This window comes from Hypanus sabinus, chromosome 29, assembly GCF_030144855.1.
Source record: "Hypanus sabinus isolate sHypSab1 chromosome 29, sHypSab1.hap1, whole genome shotgun sequence".
Lineage (NCBI taxonomy): Eukaryota > Metazoa > Chordata > Chondrichthyes > Myliobatiformes > Dasyatidae > Hypanus > Hypanus sabinus.
In genome coordinates, this window is record NC_082734.1 from 2,293,282 (window position 1) to 2,315,550 (window position 22,269).

Below are 22,269 nucleotides of genomic sequence, written 5' to 3' on the forward strand. Positions count from 1 at the left end.
AAGGGTCGCGATGTGAGTGGTGTAGGGGAGGGTCGGGGAAGATCGGAGGGGTGACAATGTGAACTTGTGCCTCCGCTCTCAAGCCCGTTCCTCTGCTCTCCTTTCCTTCCAGTCCAAACACTGGATCTCTCCATGAACCCGACATAATTTCGCCGTGGCTTCTTTTCCCTTGCCCCCTCCCCCACTCCCACCTCCCCTGCCCAACCCACCTCATTCCGGTCGTTCTGTATGGTTACCTAGGTAGGCGTTCTTCATGTCGTGGTGACACTTGGAGACGTTAATGAAGGTCCTCACCTTATCGCGAATCTCCACCAGGCCTCCAGACCAGTCATAGGCCCCCACGGCCCCCAGGAGGACCGAGTCCTGGAAAGGGAGGAGAGAGAGGTGGGCCGTTAGGCGTGATGGCTTGTGAGAAGACAGATCCGGGAAAGCTACCATTCATCCCATGGAGACTACAGCAGGGTGGGAGGGGGACGGGATGCCAACGTTTATTGTTCATCCCCAGTTGCCATTGAGAATGTCAGTATCTTCCCAGTACACAGCCCATCACCAGTCGACCCTTGAGAGGATGACCAAATGCCAGCATTTTTCAGCTATCCCCAATCGCCTTACCCGATGAGGCAGACTCCAGACTCATTTACCCAATCATAATCGTCCCTCTACAAGGTGCAGGGGACGCCAGCAATTATTGCCCCGGTCGCTCTTTCAGAAGGTGGGGTGAGTCTTTCTTTTCCCATCTTCTCTGGCATCGAGGATCTCGCAGCGCTGGTAGCAGACGGAGTTCCAGTACTCAGTTCCAGTGGCTCTGGCGAAGGGAAGGCGAAATATTTCAGCGGTGGGTACTTAAAGAGAAGGGGCAGCACCTTAGGGTGTTAGTAGTGGTTACGTTTACTTCCTTGCACTTTCTGCAGCTGTTGATCCCATCTTCTCACAACAGGGCACATCTACAAGGAGCGGTGAAAAGTGAAACCGCATACATCAACAAGAACCCCCACCAGGCAGACCAGGCTCTCTTCTCTCTGTTGCCGTCAAGAATGAGGTACAAGAGTCTCAGGTCCCACAACCACCAGGTTCAGGAAGAGAGGGAATAACTTCACTGAATTTCAATCAACCTCAACATTAAACTGTTGTCACAACCCATGAACTCACTTTCAGGGACTCTTCTTCTCATGTCCTCGATGTTTAATACTTATTTATTTACAGTACTATTGTTTGCTTTCTTGTTTTTCTTTTTCTGTTTGCACAGTTTATTAACTTTTTCACAACGGTTGTTTGTCCATCTTGTGTCGATTTTTCATTAATTTGATGGTTTTCTTTGTATGACTGTGAATGTTCACAGAAATCAATCTCAGGGTTGTACCTGGTGACGTACATATACAGTGGCATGCAAAAGCTTGGGCACCCCTGGTCAAAATTTCTGTCTCTGTGAATAGCTAAACGAGGAAACGATGCACTGATTTCCAAAAGGCATGTAGTTAAAGATGACACATTTCTTTAATATCTTAAGCAAGATTACTTTTTTATCTCCATCTTTTACTGCTTCAAAATAACAAAAAAAGGAAAAAGGCCTGAAGCGAAAGTTTGGGCACCCTGGACGGTCAGTACTTAGTAACACCCCCTTTGGCAAGTATCACAGCTTGTAAACACTTTCTGTAGCTAGCTGAGAGTCTCAATCCTTGACTGAGGGATTTTCGCCCATTCTTCCTTACAAAAGGCTTCCAGTTCCGCGAAAAATTTGGGCCTTCTTGCATTCACTGCTCTTTTGAGGTCTATCCATAGATTTTTGATGATGTTTAGGTCAGGGGACTGTGAGGGCCATGGCAAAACCTTCAGCTTGCGCCTCTTGAGGAAGTCCATTGTGGATTTTGAGGTGTGTTTAGGATCATTATCCTGCTGTAGAAGCCATCCTCTTCATCTTCAGATTTTTTTTTTTACAGACGGTGTGATCTTTGCTTCCAGAAATTGCTGGCATTTAATTGAATTCATTCTTCCCTCTACCAGTGAAATGTTCCCTGTGCCACTGGCTGCAACACAAGCCCAAAGCATGATCGATCCACCCCCGTGCTTAATGGTTGGAGAGGTGTTCTTTTGATGAAATTCTGCACCTTTTTTTCTCCAAATACACCTTTGCTCATTGCGGCAAAAAAGTTCTATTTTAACTTCATCAGTCCACAGGACTTGTTTCCAAAATGCATCAATCTTGTTTAGATGTTCCTTTGCAGACTTCTGATGCTGAATTCTGTGGTGAGCACGCAGGAAAGGGTTTCTTCTGATGACTCTTCCATGAAGGTCATATTTGTGCAGGTGTCGCTGCACAGTAGACCAGAGCACCACTACTCCAGAGTCTGCTAAATCTTCCTGAAGGTCTTTTGCAGTGAAATGGGCGTTTTGATTTTCCTTTCTAGCAATCCTACGAGCAGTTCTCTTGGAAAGTTTTCTTGGTCTTCCAGACCTCAACTTGACCTCCACTGTTCCCGTTAACTACTAACGGAGGAAATGGCAACCTGTAGACGCTTTGCTACCTTCGTATAGCCTTCTGCTTTGTGGGCATTATTTATTTTAATTTTCAGAGTGCTAGGCAGCTGCTTTGAGGAGCACATGGCTGCTGATTGTTGGGACAAGGTTTGAGGAGTTAGGGTATAGTATTTATAAAGCTTTGAAATTTGCATCACCTGGCCTTTCCTAATGATGACTATGAACAAGTTGTAACCAGAGAGCCGTGCCTGTCACATGACAGCAGTGCCCTCACCTGGTCGGAGGTCACACCACCTGCCCGTCAACATTTCGCCCCTCCCATTGGCCACCTTAATTGAATTAACCTGTCTAGCACCAAGCCGTTGGCGCCCTGACCTATAAAGGGTGCTACATGTGCTTGGCTCGCTCTCTCTTGCCATCCTCGAGGGACCACCCTGGCTCCAGGCTGAGGACCGCAGAACAGCGCTGGAGACACGTGGTAAGGTGTTCATTGAATAGCGTTGTGGGAGCGTTTATTGTTGTCCTTTTAGCAAAGAGCCGTACCTGCCCTTAGCCAAGGGGGGCAGGCATTGTAGTTACTTTTCCCTTGCTTGTTTGTGTACCTGTACTCCGTCCCCACACCATTTTCCCGTGTGTTGTACTGCAGACCCGACTTTTCCCACGCTCCTCTATCTTCAGCGCGTTTGTACGAATACTGTAGCCACTTGTGTTGTTCCCAAGCTTTTTCTCCCTTTGTAAATAAACTCCTTATTGTTAAAACTGTGGTCCAGAGCCCTTGCCTCTGAGACCCAAAGAATCTTTCTCATTTCCATCACAACACATGACATCACCCTACAAAGCTGATTAAGGTCTGAGACCTTGGTAAAAGTTATCTGAGAGCTCAAATCTCTTGGGGTGCCCAAACTTTTGTGTGGTGCTCCTTTCCTTTTTTGCACTCTAAAATTGTACAAAACAAAAATAATACATTAACCTTGCTTAAAATGTTGAAAAGAAATGCGTCAGCGTTAACTTTATGACTTTTGGAGATCAGTTCATCTTCTATTGAATTAGCTATTCACAGTAACAGAAATTTTGACTGGGGTGCCCAAACTTTTGCATGCCACTGTAGTTCGATAATAAAGTTACTTTGGACTTTTGGACTTGTTCTGTGTAAGTGTGTAATCACGGGACGCCAGGAATGAACTTTCTGGCATCCCGGCAAAGATACATATACCTTCGTTAATCAGAAGCAAGACAGAAGAAGTCAAATATAGTGGCTTCATTCAAGAATGGCTGTGAGGACACGACAGGGAATTGCAGGCTGGTGAGTCTAACATCAGTGGTGGGGAAAGCTGCTGGATGTGATTCTGGGCGACGGGATCTTCCCACATTTGAGCATAGAACAGAAAGATTTATGTACATGTTTCCCTGAAAGGGCTGACAGAGCGGCGAAGAAGGCATTTCGCACTCTGGCCTTCATCAGTCAGGGCCCTGAGTACAGGATTTGAGACATCGTGTTGCAGTTGTTCAGTTTTGAGCTGCACTTTGGGAGGCCGCACTTTGTGTTTGGATTTGGTCGCGCTGCTGTAGGGAACATGCCATTAAGCTAGAAACAGTCCAGAGGAGATTCACGATGACGTTGCCGAGATTTGAGTGTCTGACTTACAGAGAAGGTTAGGGTTAGAGACATAGAGAGGGTGAATGCAAACAGTCTTTTTCCACAAGAGTAGGGAATCAAGAAGCAAAGGCCATAGACTTGAGGTGAAAGTGAAGGGATTTAATAGGTGCTCGAGGGGTTCACTGGTCATGGAGAGGGTTGTTCATACATGGAATGGGTTGCCCAAGGAAGTGGTTCAGGCAGCTGCAATAACAACATTTAAAAGTCCGCAGTCGCAAAACTCAGGATGAACTTTGCAAGTCAGGCGGCTACATTGGGGGTGGTGGGGGGGAATAAACGGTAAGTCGTTTCGGGCCGAGACACTTCATGGAGACTGGAAAGAAGGGGGAGGAAACCCTAACTAAGTTGTTTGAGGTGTCTGGGGTAAGAAGAGAAGCTGGCGGGTGTTAGGTGAGAATAGGTGAGGGGAATGTGGTTGAGTGGGGAAAGGAGATGAAGTAAGAAGCTGAGAAGAGATCGCTAAAAGGCAGAAGAACAAGGGATCCGATAGGAAGAACATCCAATGGGAGGGAGGGACAGGAGAACAGAACTAGAGGGAGGTGACAGACATCTAAGGAGAAGAGAAGGAGTGAGAGAAGGACCAGACTGGAGAAAGGAAAAGGAGAAAAGGGAAGGGGGGGGGGAATTACCGCTATTGATTTTCACGCCATCAGGATGGAGACTACACGGAAAGAATATGGGATGTTGCTTCTCCAACTTGAGTTTGGCCTAATCGTGGCATTAGATGAAGCTATGGACAAGTATGTCAGAATGTGAAAAAGGAATTTGAATTATAATGGGTGGCCATCAGGAGACCCTGCCTTTTGGACAAAGGTTCAAAGGTTCATTTTATTATCAGAACACAACTCTGAGATTAATTTTCTCCACAAAGCCATAAAGTACAAAAAGAAACATGGCTCCCCCACCCGCACGAAAAGGAGTAAGACGCGATGCTTGCAAACTCGCCCTAACCTTCCCACTCGTTCAAAAACTATCAGATCGCTCACTCTGACACAGCAGCTAAACCATCAAACCCCTAACCCACCCCAACTCCTCCCACGCAATAAAACAGCGACAATACCATCGACCTCCAAACCCCTCCCTCACCAAAAACTAACATATCGCCCACCCGCTACTCAGCATCAAGAAAGAAAACAGAGAATAACTGAAGGACACCTACATAAACTACAATCCACACCGATTATCACATGCATCTCGGAATTTCAAAAATACCAGCCGTCAGCATTGATGAGGGCAACTGCTCAAACCCCATCCTTCCCTATGGGCTTCATCCGCCGAGAAGTGGCCTCCCGTGGACAGAGACAAGTACATCGATTGGAAATTTGGGCTAAACTCAGGCAATGGGTCTGGCTCAGATGGGGAAAGGGTCGGGTTCCCTGTTTTAGGACACAGAGTCACTCCTCTGACAGATACTCCCTATGGATCTGAGAAGACCGGGGAGCGGATTTTATTCTTCTGAGGAGTCAGCAGGGTTCTCACCTCGTTGAGGAGGACGCTAAATCCCACCTGGGACATCTCCATCTCGAAGGAGCTCTCGCTGGAGGATTGCGTTCCTGTGGAAGACAAAAAATGTGATGGGGACATGGAGTGGGAGTGGAAGCGGGACCGGGTAGTTGAGGGTAAACGGTGGGGGAGGAGATGAAGTAGGGAAGTGAGAAAACACAAGGGTTCACAAATTGGTGGGACGCAGGTGGGTGAGAGGGACAGGAGGAATATGACAGGAGAATCCACTGGTGGAGGAGGGAAAGATTCACGGGATGGGGGTATGGGATGGGATAGAGTTGGAGGATAAACGGAGGGGAGGGCAGGGAGAGAGAAAAAGATGGATATTGATAAAGGAAGTGGGAGGATGGAAGTAGAGGGGGAGGGTGCGGGGTTTATGAAGAGGAGAGGGAGCGGAGAGTGAATGGAAGATGAGCGAGGGCAATAGGAAGAGGGAGGAGAGAGGGAGAGGGGCAAACAGTGAAGGGGAGAGGGAATGAGCGGGCAGGGAGAGGGTGGTGGGCAGTAAGTGAGAGACGGAAGTGCTGGGAAGGGTGGAGGTGAGTGAGGGACTGTTGGTGAGGAATGGCTAGAGGGCGGCAGCAAGGACAACGCGGAAAGGGGCGGAAAAAGTGGAGTTGGACGAAGTTGGTGGGAGCGAGGGGGACCCCGGTGTCCCGTGTGAAGCCACTTCCTACTTTAGATTCCTCACCCTCAATCTTGTAGATTTTGGACTTGACATCCTGGAAAACAGAACGTAGCTCATTGTAGTCTTTCACCTTGATCAGATAAGCGGGGGACGAGGCGATGATTTTCAGCTCATTCAGACCCCTGCTGCCCTCCTTGAAACTCTGTCCAACCTGTGAACAGAACAGAATTAGAAACCAGCTCACAGTGTCAGTTTCATAGGGGAGAGGAATGGCAATACTAATCAGGGATAGTGTCACAGCTGCAGAAAGGAAGGCTATCATGGCGGGATTATCTACTGGAGAACGCTGTGCTGGATGCTGAGGCTCCAGAGGTGGTAGGTAAGAACATAGGGATCTCTATCTGTTTAGTATGATGGGAGAAGAGACCAGCATCTTCAACGTGATCCTGCAACTAAGCATAGCTTTCCCTCCGCCGTCCTTCATATTTCATAGGGATCATCCTTCCTTCCCCACTGATCTTTGCCTGGCACTTACCCCAGCAGGAGTGACGTGCCCCTACATCTCCTTTCTCACCACCATTCAGGGCTCCAAATAGTAATTCCAGGTGAGGCAACACTACACCTGCGAGTCTCTCCTGGTCATCCGATGCCACAGCTACGGATGCCACAAAAGGCAGGATCTCCCGGTGGCAAACCATTTCGATTCGACTTCCTATTCTCATTCCGATATGCCCGTGCATGGCCTCCTCCAGCCAAGCTCACGTCAGAGAAGCAACATCTCAGATTCCGTCTGAGTAGCCTCTAACCTGACGGTATGAACATCAATTTCTCCAACTTCCACTAATTTCTGCCCCTTCATCCTTTGCTTCGTTGTTCATTACTGTGGCTGGTTACCCTTTCACCCCCTCCCTTCTGTCCATTACCTCCCGCTGGCGGCCTTCCTCCTTCCATTTCTCCCAAAGTCAACTGTCCTCTATCAGACTTCTTCTTCCCTTTCTCTCTTCCACCGATCATCTGGCAGCTTCGTGCAGCACCTCCCCTTCCTATATCCATACACGACGCATTCCCCCTCCCGCACCCTCTTATTCTGACCCGCCCATTCCTTTCAAATCTTCATGAAAATTCATCTCTTAATCCCCCTCAATAGATGCTGCCTAATCTGTTAAGTCCCCCCAGCAGTTTGTATGTGTTGCTCAATTTTGTAGCATCTGCAGAATTTGTGTTGGGAAAGATGAAAAATAACAGGGCTATAGTAATGGGTGACTGCAACTTCCCTAATATTGATTAACACCTCTATAGGGAAGAGGATTAGAAGAGATGGAATTTGTAGATGCATCCAGGAAAGATCCTTGACACAATATGTAAACAGGCCGACTCGAGTACGGACTATTCTGTGATCTGTTACTAGGCAATTAACCAGGTCTGGTGACATTTTGGAGTCAGTGACCACAACGCCATGGCATTTACAAGGATAAGAACAGACGGCATGTGAAAATATTTAACTGGGGGAGGACGAATCAGTCAGGAACTTGTGAGTGTCAATTGGGAGCAGATGCTGTCAAGGAAATGAACAACGGAAATGTGGAGTTTGTTTAAGGAGTATTTTCGTGGAATTTGGATGTTTGTTTCATTGAGGCATTAACAGGATGGTCGGGTGAGATGAGGAAAGCACAGCACATAGAACTGAACAGCCTGGTACTGTATTCGTTGTGCCGAACTTTTAAGCTTCTTCAGTATAAAGGTAACCCTTCACTCAATCTTCCTTTCATCCATGCCTATCGAAGAGTCTCTTAAATGTCACCAATGTATCTGTCTCGACCACCAGCAACGGCAGGGCGTTCCATGCACTTACCACGCCCTGTGTAAAAAAACTTACCTCTGACATTCCCCTATACATTCTATAAAGCACCTTTAAATTATGCCCCCCGGGAGGAAGGGTACCGGCTGTCCACTCTATCTATTCGCTCTTATCATCTTATACATCTGTATCAAGTCGCCTCTCGTCTTCCTTCTCCCCAACGAGAAAATCCGTGGCTTTTGCTCCGATGCTCTGTTGTGGTCGCCGCTGACATGTAATTGTTCTTTCCTGTTTTGTTCTGTGGTTCAGGGGATTTTTGGGGAGGATAGAAAGTGGAGTTAAGGATCATGTTAGGATTCTGGGGACAGTTATGTGGGGGAATGAGAGGAATTAGAGGTGTTGCCGGAGTTTTGGTTCCTTAATCTCCGCTACACGTCTGAAGAACGCCGGCGCAACGCAGACATGGGATATCCCCGTGCAGAGACGGAATGTTTAACCGGATATTGGGCTGACGGACCAGCGTGGACGCAAGTCGGTGGTCCCCCCAGCAGCGAATTGCTAGCGGGTTACGGAGTGCGAGTTCCATGCTGCTGGAGAAGTGAAGTCCAATGCTGCTGGAGCCAAATGGGTTCGGGAATCGATGAGAACGGAGATGAGCAGAATAAACTGTCGATATTTCGGTCCTTCTTCAGAACTGAGTCGGAAGGGTGAAGATGACTGAATTAAAAAGATTGGGCAGGGGAGGGGAAAAAGGCTGGCGGTAACGTGGTAGGTGAAGCCAGCTGGATGGGGCAAGTCCAGGGCTGCAGAAGAAAGAATCTGATAGGAGAGGAGAGTGGACCATAGGAGAAATGGAAAGAGGAAGGGACCCAGGGGGAAGTGATAGGCAGGTGAGAAGAAGTGAAGGTTGGGAGTGGGGATTAAAGGAAGGGAAGGGGAATTTGTTCACCGGAAGGAGAAATCGATTTTCACGGCAGGGAGGGAATCTCATTGAATCCTCCCAAATACTTAATGGCCTGGATAAAGCGGACACAGAGAGGATGTTTTCATTACTGTGAGGATATCAGCTCTGAAGGTTTCAGCCTCAGAATGAAGGAGGGCCTTTTAGGGCCAACGACAACGAATTTCTTCCGCCAGATCGCAGGATTCGTTGCGACAAAGGCTGCGAAGACCAAATCTTTGGGTATATTTACGTTAGCGATTCCCGCGCCTTTCCTCACGTAGATATCCACTTTGTCCCTCACCGATCTCGCTCTACCTCCCACACTGAGAATCCCCCTTCCACATGCAGACCCCATGCCTGTGCCACACGGATCTTCACCTCCGTCCCACACACATCCCACCCACGTACATACAGGGGGGATACCTACCCCAATTGCATAGCGAGTGATCTGTTTGTCCTTAGCCTTCTGGATGACCTGCGACAGACTGAGGTCTCCCTGTGTGGTCTCTCCATCCGTGATCAAAATCAGGAGCTTCGCTGCCCCTTTTCTTGCCCCACCCTCCTCCGTAAACACAGAAGATCTGCGCAGCACAGGAGGGAGTAGTGTAACATTAAAGATAGCAGGAGGAAAGGCCATTCTTCCCCTCTCCTGATTCCAGTGGGTATACATCATACGTTCTCCCTTTCCCCATCCCTTCCTCTCACTCTATCTCTCTTCACCCCTCTCTCACTCTCTATCTCTATCACACACACACACACACCCTCAGAAGCCCCTCCCTTAATGTAAATAAAAGCCGCCTTATTCTTTCCAGTGAAAAGAAATAAAAATCTAATGTTTTTGTGGTTGAGAGAGGGAGGTATTGAATCACTACCAGAATGCTGGATAGTTTCCCTCCACACCGTCCCATCACACACTCCAGGGATCAGACACAGAGTGTGGCTCCCTCCACACCGTCCCATCACACACTCCCGGGGTCAGACACTGTGAAGCTCCCTCCACACCGTCCCATCACATACTCCTGGGGTCAGACACAGAGTGAAGCTCCCTCGACACCGTCCCATCACCCGCTCCCGGGGTCAGACACAGAGTGAAGCTCCCTCCACACCGTCCCATCACACACTCCCGGGGTCAGACACAGAGTGAGGTTAACTTTACACCGTACCAGCACACTCCCCTCTCCCCTCCACCCCCGGGGTCGGACACAGAGTGGGGCTCCCTCTAACCCTGCCGTCACGCACACGGAGTAGTTACATGGTATAATCGATCCCAGTTCCGGTAAAGGTCGAACTCTCCATCAGTTGGATGCGATTCACGATCTCACCCAGATTCTCTCGTTGGGCCTGGAACGTTGCAAAGCTCAGTTCCGTTCTGACCATGGCGGAGTATTGAACGATGGCAAACTGGAGAGTGAAGAAGGCTTCAGTGAAGACAGAAACAGTTGCCCAGTCCTGTGTATCTGCTCAACTAGCCCCATTGACCTGCCTCTCTTCCGCAGGCCCATGTCAGTCCCAAACTAATCCCACCGTCTCGCTCTTTCGCCACAGTCACGTGTCAGTCCCGAAATTTACCCCCAATGCCCCGTGCTCTCTTCACAGCCTGTGTCAGCCTCCAAACTAATACCCCTGCCGGACCTCCCTCAACTCCACACCCAACTCCTCTCGTTTCTCCCTCCTCCCCACCCCTGACGTGAACCCCGCCCCGTCACCGACCTGCATGTCAGCGTCCGATTGTTCCATCATCTTCAACATGAACATTTTGTTCGCTTCCAGGTCTATTTTGCTGAGACTGTTGGACCCATCGAAGAGAAAGACCACATCTAGCATCTCAGGGATACACTCTGGCAGAGAGGGGGAGAGCGGCAGAGGATGTGAGAGGGAAGGACGGCGAGGAACTCAGCACCTCGGGAGTTGTCATAAGTAGAGAGCGTCGCACCGAGGGAGGGCATTACTGTCATGTCCGTACTCCCTTCTCCCTAGTTCCTCTCCCCATCTACCTCTTTACCCTCAATCCATCCTAAACTCTCACTCATAAACATTCCTTCTCACTCCGTGAACGTCTCCCTTTCACCTTCCTCTATCTTACACCACTCCTCTCTCCTTCCTCCCTCTCCTAACCCTTTCTCAGCTCCATACCTCACTCTCCTCCTCTCCTCTCGTTAATCCACTCTCTCCTTTCCCATTCCTTCTCTTTTAGCTCCCACTCGTTTCCCCTTCGTTCTTTCTTTCTCCCTTCCCTTTCTCTCCCCTTCCTCCTCTCTTTCTCTCTCTACCCTACCAACCATCATTCCAAATAAACTGATCCCTAAGCTCCAAAATCTGGGTCTTAGCACTCAGATCTGCAGCTGGATCTTCAACTTCCTGACAGACAGGACCCAGGCTGTAAAGATAGGGGACAAGCTCTCCTCTACAATCACTCTGAGCACCGGTGCCCCACGAGGCTGTGTACTCAGCCCCCTGCTGTATTCACTGTACACCCATGATTGTGTAGCCAAGTTTCCTTCGAACTCAATATATAAGTTTGCTGATGACACCACAATTGTAGGCCGTATCTTGAGTAATGATGAGTCTGAGTACAGAGAGGAAATTAAGAACCTGGTGGCATGGTGCGAAGACAATAACCTATCCCTCAATGTCAGCAAGACGAAGGAATTGGTTGTTGACTTAAGAAGGAGCGGTGGACGGCACGACCCCATCTACATCGGTGGTGCGCAGGTGGAACAGGTTAAAAGCTTTAAGTTCCTCGGGGTGAATATCACAAATGACCTGACTTGGTCTAACCAAGCAGAGTCCACTGCCATGAAAGCCCACCAGCGTCCTTACTTCCTCAGAAAGCTGAAGAAATTTGGCCTGTCCCTTAAAACCCTCACTAATTTTTATAGGTGCACCGTAGAAAACATTCTTCCAGGGTGGATCACAACCTGGTATGGAAGTTGTCCTGTCCAAGACCGGAAGAAGCTGCAGAAGATCGTGAACACAGCGCCGCACATCACACAAACCAATCTTCCATCCTTGGACTCACTTTACACCGCACGCTGTTGGAGCAGTGCTGCCAAGATAATCAAGAACACGACTCACCCAGCCAACACACTTTTTGTCCCTCTTCCCTCAGGGAGAAGGTTCAGGAGATTGAAGATTCGTACGGCCGGATTTGGGAACAGTTTCTTTCCAACTGTGATAGGACTGCTGAACGGATCCTGACCCGGATCTGGGCCGTACCTTCCAAATATCCGGACCTGACTTGCACCACCTTACTATCCCTTTTCAGTTTTCTAATTACGATTTATAATTTAAATTTTTATTACATTTACTTCGATTTGTACTCCAGGGAGCGCAAAGCGCAGAAATAAATATCGCTGTGATGATTGTACGCTCCAGTATCAATTGTTTGGTGACAATAAAGTAAACTTCTCCCCTCCCCCTCTCTTCGTCCTTGCAATTCTATTTCTCCCATTCCACCTTCCTCTCTCTTTCTCATCATCTCTCCGCATAATATGTCCTCTCTCCACACCCCTCCTACTCCTCTTGCCCTCCTCACCCCCTTGCTCTCTCTCCACGCCCAACCCTCCGGAACAGGAAGCTCCACTGGGCATTCCCCTCCCTCCTCACCCCTGCCCATTCCTCCTCTCACCCTCCACCCTTGACCCGCCCCTCTTCTCCCCTGTCCTCACCGATTTTTCCGATGTCCAGTGGAGCTTCCAGTTCCAGCTGCTTTCCGAACCGAATGCACTTTCCTGGGAACCAGGTGTTTCTCATGCATCCAAACACCGTGTTGGGATCACAGACCTAGAGCGGAGGGTGAGAGTGAGAGAGAAGGTCTGAGTGTGTGTGAGAGAGGGAGAGGGAGAGGAAGAAGGGAGAGGGAGTGAGGGAGAGAAAGAGGGGAGAGAGAGTGAGGGGGAGAGAGAGAGTCAGAGAGAGGAAGACGGGGAGAGAGAGTGTGTGAGTGAGAGAGGGAGGGAAGGAAAAGAGAGGGAGAGAGAGAGGGGAAGGAGGGCTAGAGTGGGTGTTACCCAGAGAAGCAGCCTTCCCCACCCTCTCCAATCACCAGTCATCCCCTCACCTTCCTGCCCTCGATGTACTACCCCCAGAGACACCAGAGGGCCACGGGATCTGGGGGCAGATAAGCACCAAGGAAGGAGAGGCGCGGATTGGGAGGATGGTCAGGTCGGGAAAAAAGCAATACTTAGGAGGGGTGGAGGGCGAGGGAGCTAGAATGCTGGAGGGAGTAGAAAAGGGAGGGAGGGGGAGAGGAAAGGAGGGGGGATGAATGGAATCCTGATGTGGTTGAAGACGGACGAAGCGCCAGGGGAAAGAGAGAGGTCGCTACTTAGGGAGTGAAGGAGGAAGTGTTCAAAGTTCAAAGTAAAGCTGTAAAGGGGAGGGCGAGTGAGAGGCGACGATGTAGGGTAGGGACGGAAAGGACGGGACGTGAGGAACCTACCACCAGGTTTGGCCCCGAAGCGTCCATTGAAAGCGCGGCGGGGTTGTTGAAGGAATCTGCGAGAACAACGAGAGACAAGGCCGTTAGCGAAGCAGTCAGAGGAACAGCGTGCAGAAAATTTCCCTCCCCTACCACCTCCGTTCCCTTCTCACACATCTCCACTCCTCCTCCCCTCACCCTTCCCCCTTTACAGCACATTCCCTTACCCTAACTCTCCCTTTCCCCTTTTTCCATCTTCCTCCCTTTCTCTCCCCTAACCTCTCCTCTCCGCTCCCTCCCAGTCCATCATCAAATCCTCTGCTTTCCGCATTCCCGGCTTCTCCCCTCTCCCCTTCCTCCCCTCTCCTTTGTCTCTTCACCTTCCGAGCTCCCGCCTCCTGCCCCTCTCTCTCCTTCTGCCTACCTTCTTCGTTTCATAATTCCTCCACACTCTCTCTACCGCTTTCCCTCCACCACTCTCTTCCCCTCCTCTCTTCGCATCTTCCCACTCTCCTCACACTTTTCCCTACTCTCCCCTCCCTTCACTTCTCTCGGTTCCGGCCTTTGGCTCTCATCCCCTCCCTCGGCCTACTTACCCTCTTACCCCTACGGTTGCCCCCTCCCTCCCTTCCCTTGTACTGTCCCCTCACTGTGTCGCCACCAATCGCCCTCAGGGATCATTCACCAGTGACGTTGGTGGGGTGGCAGTCACCGCCTCCGACCGGGCAGCGGAGTAAGACGGCGCTTCCCATCTGGTCCTTTCCCATCACTCCGATCCTGCAGAAGAGGATAAGGGGTGCAGAGTCGTAATTCCGGGGCACCAGAAGAGGGAGGAATGAGAGGGTCGAGAGGGGTGGGAGAGGCGGGCGGGGAGGGAAGGACGGCGGGGATGAGACTGGAGGAGGGGAGTGGCGTTGAGAGATGAGAGAGGAGGGAGAACGTGAAGGCAGGAGGAAGGTAAAGATGACCGAGGAAGGCCCAGCACGGGAGGGGGCAGAAGATTGAGTGGGAAGAGCTCTGAATAGGTAAGGAGTGGAGAGGAGGGGACGATTGAGAGATTTGGAGGTGGAGTGAGAGAGGAACGGGAGGGTCGGTGGCAAGAACAGAGGGAGAAGGAAGGGCAGTGAGTTGGGAGGATGGGGCGGTGAGGGTGGTTGAATGGGGGTGGAAGTTGGAGAGGAGGGCGCACTGTGGAGATTTAAGGATTTGTGGAGAGAGTGGGTGCTCTGTGGAGGAATGATGTACAGAGGGATGGCTGGCAGGGAGGGAAGCGGAATGAGCGGGAGCATTGCAGGACAGGAGGCAGGCAAGGACCGGAGGAGGGAGTGAGGAAACTGGGGCTATTCGCCGGATGGGAGAGCCACAGGTAGGGTGATAAGGAAGAAACGCTGATAGGGAAGGAGTCAGCACCGTGGGCAGGGAGCAGCAAGGAAGCAGAGCCGTAGGAGAGGCGGAAAGGAGGGAGCGGGAAGGAAGGAAAGGATAGATGGGGAGGGGAGGGAGCACTGATGAGAAGTGGGGTACTGGATATGAATAAGGGAGAGGATGGTGTGGTACGGCAGCAGAGATAAGGGGGAGAGCGAGGAGAGAAGGAGGTACAGCAAAGAAGCAATTGGATAGGTTCCCAGAGTCAGACGACAAACCCCCCCGGTGATCTTGATGGGCGGTAGTGTGAGGGAGGCATCGTCTTACAACTGGCACAGAATTTATATTCCTCCCTGGCTACAGCTGCGGTGCTAGAAGACTGGAGAACAACAAAACGTTGCGTCCTTACCGGAGGATGGCAGTCGGAAATAGTACTGGGGATCAGTATTCAAGCGATGGGGAGACGTGGGAGGAAATTCTGGAGGTATTAATTGGGCCGAACATAGAAGAGGATACTGTGTGTCCTCAACAGAGGGCAGAGAGGTCCTGTCCGGATCAGCTGACCTGCTAAGATCAGTTTATCCAGGCGACAAGAGCCTCAATGAGGGCGTCATGCAGGGGTGTCAGCAAAAGACACTGATGGGGTCTCTGCACAGTGCCCAGGAAATGAAGTGAGAGCATTTGGTACCCAGGGCTCCAGAGGAAACTAGGTCCACAGACGGCTCAGTTGCCTAAGACAGTGCAGTACGAGACGTCATGTCCAAATCATGGAGAGTGGGTGATACATCACACACCAATCCGGGAGTCAGACACAGAGGAAAGCTCACTTTGCACCGTCCCACTGCACACTCCCGCACAGACTCAGAGTGAAGTTCCCTCCACAGAGTCATCCTCTCTCCTTGTCGCTGACCCTTGCCCACACCCTCCCAATTCCCGCCAAACTCACCAGCTGTTCTGATCGTCTCCAAACTGGAACACGCGATCACCGAACTCAGACCCATTCCCGGTGGGGGATATCGTTGCCCCAGCTGTGTCGAGATTAAAGCAGTGGGCAGTGAGCAACAGCGATAGAGCACCTGTGTGTGGGGAGAATACAGAGTGAAATTCCCTCTTCTCCGTCCTGTCACAACACTCCTCGAGTCAGACACAGAGAGAAGCTCCGTTACAGCCGTCTAGTCATATAGAAACCTATAAAACACACAGAGCTGCAAAGACATCACAGAAACGAACCCCCTCCATCGATTCTGTCTGCATTTCTCGCTGGGGTGCATGGGGTGTCCAGGGAGGGGTAACTCCTCTGGTGGCGAGCTTGTCGACTTCATCCACCTGTCACCCAACTCTCACCTGTGGTTGCAAGTAACTGTTTGCATGCGACAGTGGCCACACCCCGGTGCACCGCTTCGACAGGCGGGCTAAACCAGGTGAGGGTAGCCGGGAACTTCCAACCCTGGTGAGACAGGGATACGTCTACCCCAACGTGCGTAGCCAGTTCTGTCGGACTGGGCGGATGAGATCAACTCCAAGATCCAACGGCCGAGAAGGCGGTGCTGCAAGGCTTCGTGGAGAGCGAAAGGCATGACAAGGCACAGCAGGCGTCATGGTTAACCACTGCAGCCCAAGAGGTCTCCAATCATAACGACTTTTCTTACCGTTCGAGCAAGATATTTGAGGGCGAGAGAATGGAATTGCCCCACCCAGCACAACGGCTTTTTCACTATAAAACTCCACCGGCACAGTTTTTTTTTCTCCCATACAACTCTTCACCAGATCAATTGATGATCTGCACAGAAATGACGGATTCTCGCTGCCCCAGTAAAGCATCCAACAACGTCAATGTGCCCAGTCCACCCCGGACATTCTCTCTTCTCTCCGTGCTGTCGGGGGGGAATCACACCCCCAGTCTCACGGACAGCTTCTGCTCCGCTATTACCAGATATTGATTCGCCTCCTCATCGGATCAGACGGACCATTTACCACTTGCACCTTATTGCCTGTCTGCACTTTCACTGTAAACTTTTAACATTTTATTCTGCATTAAGTTATTGTTTTACCTTATTCTGCCTCGATTGATCTGTGTGAAGTGTGCAAGGTAAGAGTTTCAGCGAACCGCAGTATTCATGATAATAATGAACCAATTTATTATTGTTTCACAAGTGAAAGGTTTTGGCTTAGGTGCCGTCCAGACAGATCACTTCACACATCGGCACATCAAGGAGGCACACCTCAGCAATGTTCGTTATCCCACTGCTGTACTCTGTCTGAGTTCGTGAATGTGCGGTTAGGCACAGCTCATTCGTCATCTATAAACTTCCCGATGCACTAGTTATTGGCTGCATCTTAGATGGCGAGGAGGGAGCACTCAGGAATGAGACAGATAGGCAGGTTGAGTAATGTCAGCAAGTCTAAACAATTGACTGTGGACTGTGGGACAAGAGGGTCCGGATATCATACCTGGAATAGAAGTGATCACCGAATGATCGTTCTTCTCCATCCTCTGTCCTCCCTCCACTCCCCCCCCCCCCAACGAACATCCGCCCCTCCTTCTGAAACTTATAATCACTTTATCAGGTCTTGCATGACAGATGTCGGTAGTAATCAACCTAACTGTGATCCCAGTTTGAGGTGGTAATGTGGGAAACTCACCCGCTATCCTGAACAGCTCCCAAGTGGATCCCACATTCTTCGATCCCAGAAACATCTTCGGTGGCAAATATCATCTGATCATCTGAATGTCGGACCAGACAGGAGGAGGCGAGGCGATACCCGTCTGCGGAGAGAGAAACCACCAACAACTGGGGTCGGGGACTGTGAGAACAGAGAGGAGAACAAGCTAGTCTGCCGCTCCAGATGCGGTTTTGTGGAGAGGTGAGGATCGGGACAGGAGGGAAGGGAATAGTGTGGAAAAGGACAGGGTGGGCAGAGTGGGCATCCCTGAAAAGAAGCGAACAGCCCCGGAGAACGCGGGGTGTGGGGGGAAGGAGTGTGAGCTGGAGGGCTGGAGGCGGATCTTGTCCTGACTGAAAGAGGACGAGGGCACACAAGCAGCTCTGCTTTGTGCGGGGAATTGGTATGTCTAGAGTGGAGAGAGGGCGTACAATGTTTTCAAGGGATATTAGAAATTTGGTTCGGAAAAAGAGGGATGTCTACAATAGATATAGGCAGCATGGAGTAAAGGAATTGCTCGAGGAATATAAAGAATGTAAAAGGAATCTTAAGAAAGAGATTAGAAAAGCTAAAAGAAGATAAGAGGTTGGTTTGGCAAATAAGGTGAAAGTAAATCCGAACGGTTTCTACAGCTATATTAAAAGCAAGAGGATAGTGAGGGATAAAATTGGCCCCTTAGAGAATCAGAGTGGTCAGCTATGTGTGGAGCCGAGGGAGATGGGAGAGATTTTGAACGATTTCTTCTCTTCGGTATTCACTAAGGAGAAGGATATTGAATTGTGTAAGGTGTGGGAAACAAGTAAGGAAGTTATGGAACCTATGACAATTAAAGAGGTGGAAGTACTGGCGCTTTTAAGAAATTTAAAAGTGGATAAATCTCCGGATCCTGACAGGATATTCCCCAGGACCTTGAGGGAAGTTTGTGTAGAAATAGCAGGAGCTCTGACGGAGATCTTTAATATGTCATTAGAAACGGGGATTGTGCCGGAGGATTGGCGTATTGCTCATGTGGTTCCATTGTTTAAAAAGGGTTCTAGAAGTAAGCCTAGCAATTATAGACCTGTCAGTTTGACATCAGTGGTGGGTAAATTAATGGAAAGTATTCTTAGAGATAGTATTAATAATTATCTGGATAGACAAGATCTGATTAGGAGTAGCCAGCATGGATTTGTGCGTGGAAGGTCATGTTTGACAAACCTTATTGAATTTTTTGAAGAAGTTACGAGGAATGTTGACGAGGGTAAGGCAGTGGATGTAGTCTATATGGACTTCAGCAAAGCCTTTGACAAAGTTCCACATGGAAGGTTAGTTCAGAAGGATCAGTCGTTAGGTATTAATGCTGGAGTAATAAAATGGATTCAACAGTTGCTAGATGGGAGATGCCAGAGAGTAGTGGTGGATAATTGTTTATCGGGATGGAGGCCGGTGACTAGCGGGGTGCCTCAGGGATCTGCTTTGGGCCCAATGTTGTTTGTAATATACATAAATGATCTGGATGATGGGGTGATAAATTGGATTAGTAAGTATGCCGATGATACTAAGGTAGGAGGTGTTGTGGATAATGAGGTGGATTTTCAAAGCTTGCAGGGAGATTTATGCCGGTTAGAAGAATGGGCTGAACGTTGGCAGATGGAGTTTAATGCTGAGAAGTGTGAGGTTCTATATTTTGGCAGGAATAATCCAAATAGAACATATAGGGTAAATGGTAGGGCATTGAGGAATGCAGAAGAACAGAGAGATCTAGGAATAATGGTGCATAGTTCCCTGAAGGTGGAGTCTCATGTAGATAGGGTGGTGAAGAAGGCTTTTGGAACGCTGGCCTTTATAAATCAGAGCATTGAGTACAGAAGTTGGGATGTAATGTTAAAATTGTACAAGGCATTGGTAAGGTCAAATTTAGAATATTGTTTACAGTTCTGGTCACCGAATTATAGGAAAGATATCAATAAATTAGAGAGAGTGCAGAGACGATTTACTAGGTTGTTACCTGGGTTTCAGCACTTAAGTTACAGAGAAAGGTTGAACAAGTTAGGTCTCTATTCATTGGAGCGTAGAAGGTTGAGGGGGGATTTGATCGAGGTATTTAAAATTTTGAGAGGGATAGATAGAGTTGACGTGAATAGGTTGTTTCCATTGAGAGTAGGGGAGATTCAAACGATAGGACATGATTTGAGAGTTAGGGGGCAGAAGTTTAAGGGAAAACCGAGGGGGTATTTCTTTACTCAGAGAGTGATAGCTGTGTGGAATGAGCTTCCTGTAGAAGTAGCAGAGGCCAGTTCAGTTGTGTCATTTAAGGTAAAATTGGATAGGTATATGGACAGGAAAGGAGTGGAGGGTTATGGGTTGAGTGCGGGTAGGTGGGACTAAGTGAGATTAAGAGTTCGGCACGGACTATGTTTCCGTGCTGTGACTGTTATATGGTTATATGTTATAAGAGCGAAGTAGGTCAGCTGGTTCAAAGGTGTCGCGACAGAAACCTGGCACTCAACGTCAGCAAGGCCAAGGAACTCGCTGTGGACTTCAGGAAGGGGATATCGGGAAACATTCGGCAGTCCTCATCGAGGGTTCAACCGTGGAAAGGTGGGGGGAGCCTGAAGCTCCTAAGCAGCAATATCTCAGAGGACCTGTCCGAGGCCAACACACTGATACAGCTCGACGAGGGCACACCAGCGGCGTGAGGAGACTGAGGAATTTGAGGAGACTCGGTATGTCTCGAAAGGCCCGAGCAAACAGTCCAGAACTCTGCCTGGTTGCACTCCCGTCTAGGGGCATATCCTCTCCTCGCAACTGCCATCAGGATGGAGGTGCAAGAGCCTGAAGTCACACACTCAGGGATTCAGGAACACGTTCTTCTCCCTACTCTCGGATTAATAACCCCTTGAACACCACCTCTGTTCTTCTTTGAAACTCTGTGTAGTTTTGTAACTTAAAGTATTTTCTTACTGTATATGTCTGGCCCTGTACTGCTCCGGCAAAATATGTCTACGGTGTATCGGTAATAATAAACCTGAACCTAAATCTGAGAGTATCGGTATATCACCAGGATTTAATATGATGATAGACTCCTTAATCGCACTGGGGACCAAAGAGATCTTACCGTTCGGGTCCACAGATCACTGTGAGCGGCCACACAATTGGATAGGCGGCAAAGAAGGCGTTCATTTGGTTTGTTAAGAAAGGAAATCAGATTGCAGCTGTATTAAACTTTGGTCAGTATTGTGTCCAATTCCGGTCGCGCTGAGACAGGAAGGCTGCAAACAGGATGCACAAGAGATTTAACACGACGGTGGCTGGATTACAGGGAATACAGTATAAGGAGAGGCTGGACAAAGTTAGGCCGTTTTAACTGGAAGGACGAAGTCCAAGGGGAGACCTGATAGAGGTTTTTAAATTGGGAGGCATAGAAAGAATAGATAGTCAAAATCTTTTTACGAGGGTAAATACTAGAGCAGTTGATAGAGGTTGGAGGCGTTTAAGGACAACAGACGCAGGGAGTGGGCGGTGGCTCGAATTTGTTAATGGGCTACATTTCCGCCCTGAAAAATAGTCGCTGGCCGACATCTTATGCACCTCGACCAGGCCACTTATTCTCAGGTGGAGCAGTTCAAAATGCTTCAAGATCGACATAAAATATGTAAAATACACATTTAATATAAATTGGGACATCGTGGAGTGAATGACCAGAGTCAGAGAGTCAAAGAGGACCGTCAGCCCGACCTGCCCCTCCCAGCTCGTCCAAATTTCCTGCGCTCAGCTCCTATCGCTCCAAGACCCTCCACGAACGAGCTACCAAAGCAAGTGTTTAAGACAGGTACAGTAAGAAGCACTTATCCATACGCTTCTTATCTAACACTATTGTACCTTCCTCAACCGCTTACTCTGGCAGCTCGTCCCATGAACTGTACACACCACCGTCTGTGTCAAAAAGAGTAGCCACTCTGGTCCCTCGCCATCAGATTTCTGAACGGATCATGAACCTAATTTCTTGCTTTCCTTTTGCACTACCTCGTTGCTTCCAAAATATTTCTCGTAACACTCTATTGGCACAAAAGAAGAAATGTCACAACGTATGTCGGTAATAAACCTGATTCTGATTTCCTCTCACCCTAAACTTAAGCCCCCTAGTTTTGAACTCCCCTATCCCGAGGAAAAGAATGCAACCGTCCACCCTATTTACGCTTTACGTTATTTCAAAGACTTCGATTAAGTGGCCTATTTATTTCCCCACGCTCCATGGCTAAAACTGCTCACCTGGCCAGCGGCTCCCACTACCACAGGCCCTCTAGTCCTGGGCACATCCTCCTAAATCTTCTCCGTATCCTTTGCGGTTTAACCACATCTTTTCTGCAGCACGGAGTCTGAACTCGCACTCAGTGCTCGGAATGAGGCCCCACCAGCGGTTTACACAACAGTGTTTCCGGAGGAAACCGCATCGAGTTTTTGCGCCCAGTTGATACGCCATGGAAAACAGTGCCCCCTCCATGAACTCTGTCTACACTTCCCGCGGCCTCGGTAAAGCATCAGAGAGCCCGAGCTCTCTCGGATGTCCTTTCTTTCTTTCCCCACCTTGCCGAAGATACAAAAGGCAGTACCGCCAAGCTGGATAACAGCATCTAAAGAGGAATTCTTTAGCCAGAGATTGGTGACAGACAAGTGTCTTTCGGTGCATTTAAAACGGGGGTTGATAGGTTCTTGATTAGTGAGGAGGTCAATGCTTACAGGGAGAAGGCAGGAGAATGGGGTAGAGTGGAAAAATCAATCAACTATAATCGAATGTCGGAGCAGGATCATTGTTCTTAATAGGCCAATACTGCCC

At 49.3% G+C, this 22,269-nt stretch overlaps 1 protein-coding gene across 4 annotated transcripts in view; it reads right to left on the reverse strand.

The window, feature by feature from the left end:
* The window catches only part of LOC132382872 (integrin alpha-M-like), a 41,175-nt gene extending 19,331 nt beyond the window's left edge, over positions 1 to 21,844 (reverse strand). Inside the window, exons 1-13 of one of the 4 annotated variants that reach the window (XM_059953360.1) lie at positions 21,705 to 21,844; positions 20,551 to 20,704; positions 17,433 to 17,556; positions 15,736 to 15,865; positions 14,110 to 14,201; positions 13,446 to 13,501; positions 12,673 to 12,787; positions 10,715 to 10,842; positions 10,257 to 10,405; positions 9,432 to 9,585; positions 6,327 to 6,474; positions 5,612 to 5,685; positions 237 to 363 (exon numbers count right to left, since the gene is read on the reverse strand). In XM_059953360.1, coding sequence (XP_059809343.1) covers positions 237 to 363; positions 5,612 to 5,685; positions 6,327 to 6,474; positions 9,432 to 9,585; positions 10,257 to 10,405; positions 10,715 to 10,842; positions 12,673 to 12,787; positions 13,446 to 13,501; positions 14,110 to 14,201; positions 15,736 to 15,865; positions 17,433 to 17,487 — 1,228 coding nt within the window. In that variant the 5' untranslated portion in view covers positions 17,488 to 17,556; positions 20,551 to 20,704; positions 21,705 to 21,844. Of the gene's footprint in view, positions 1 to 236; positions 364 to 5,611; positions 5,686 to 6,326; positions 6,475 to 9,431; positions 9,586 to 10,256; positions 10,406 to 10,714; positions 10,843 to 12,672; positions 12,788 to 13,445; positions 13,502 to 14,109; positions 14,202 to 15,735; positions 15,866 to 17,432; positions 17,595 to 20,550; positions 20,705 to 21,704 lie in introns of all 4 variants that reach the window. The other 3 variants (XM_059953359.1, XM_059953358.1, XM_059953361.1) reach the window with 3 other exon arrangements.
* Positions 21,845 to 22,269: the final 425 nt, after the last annotated feature.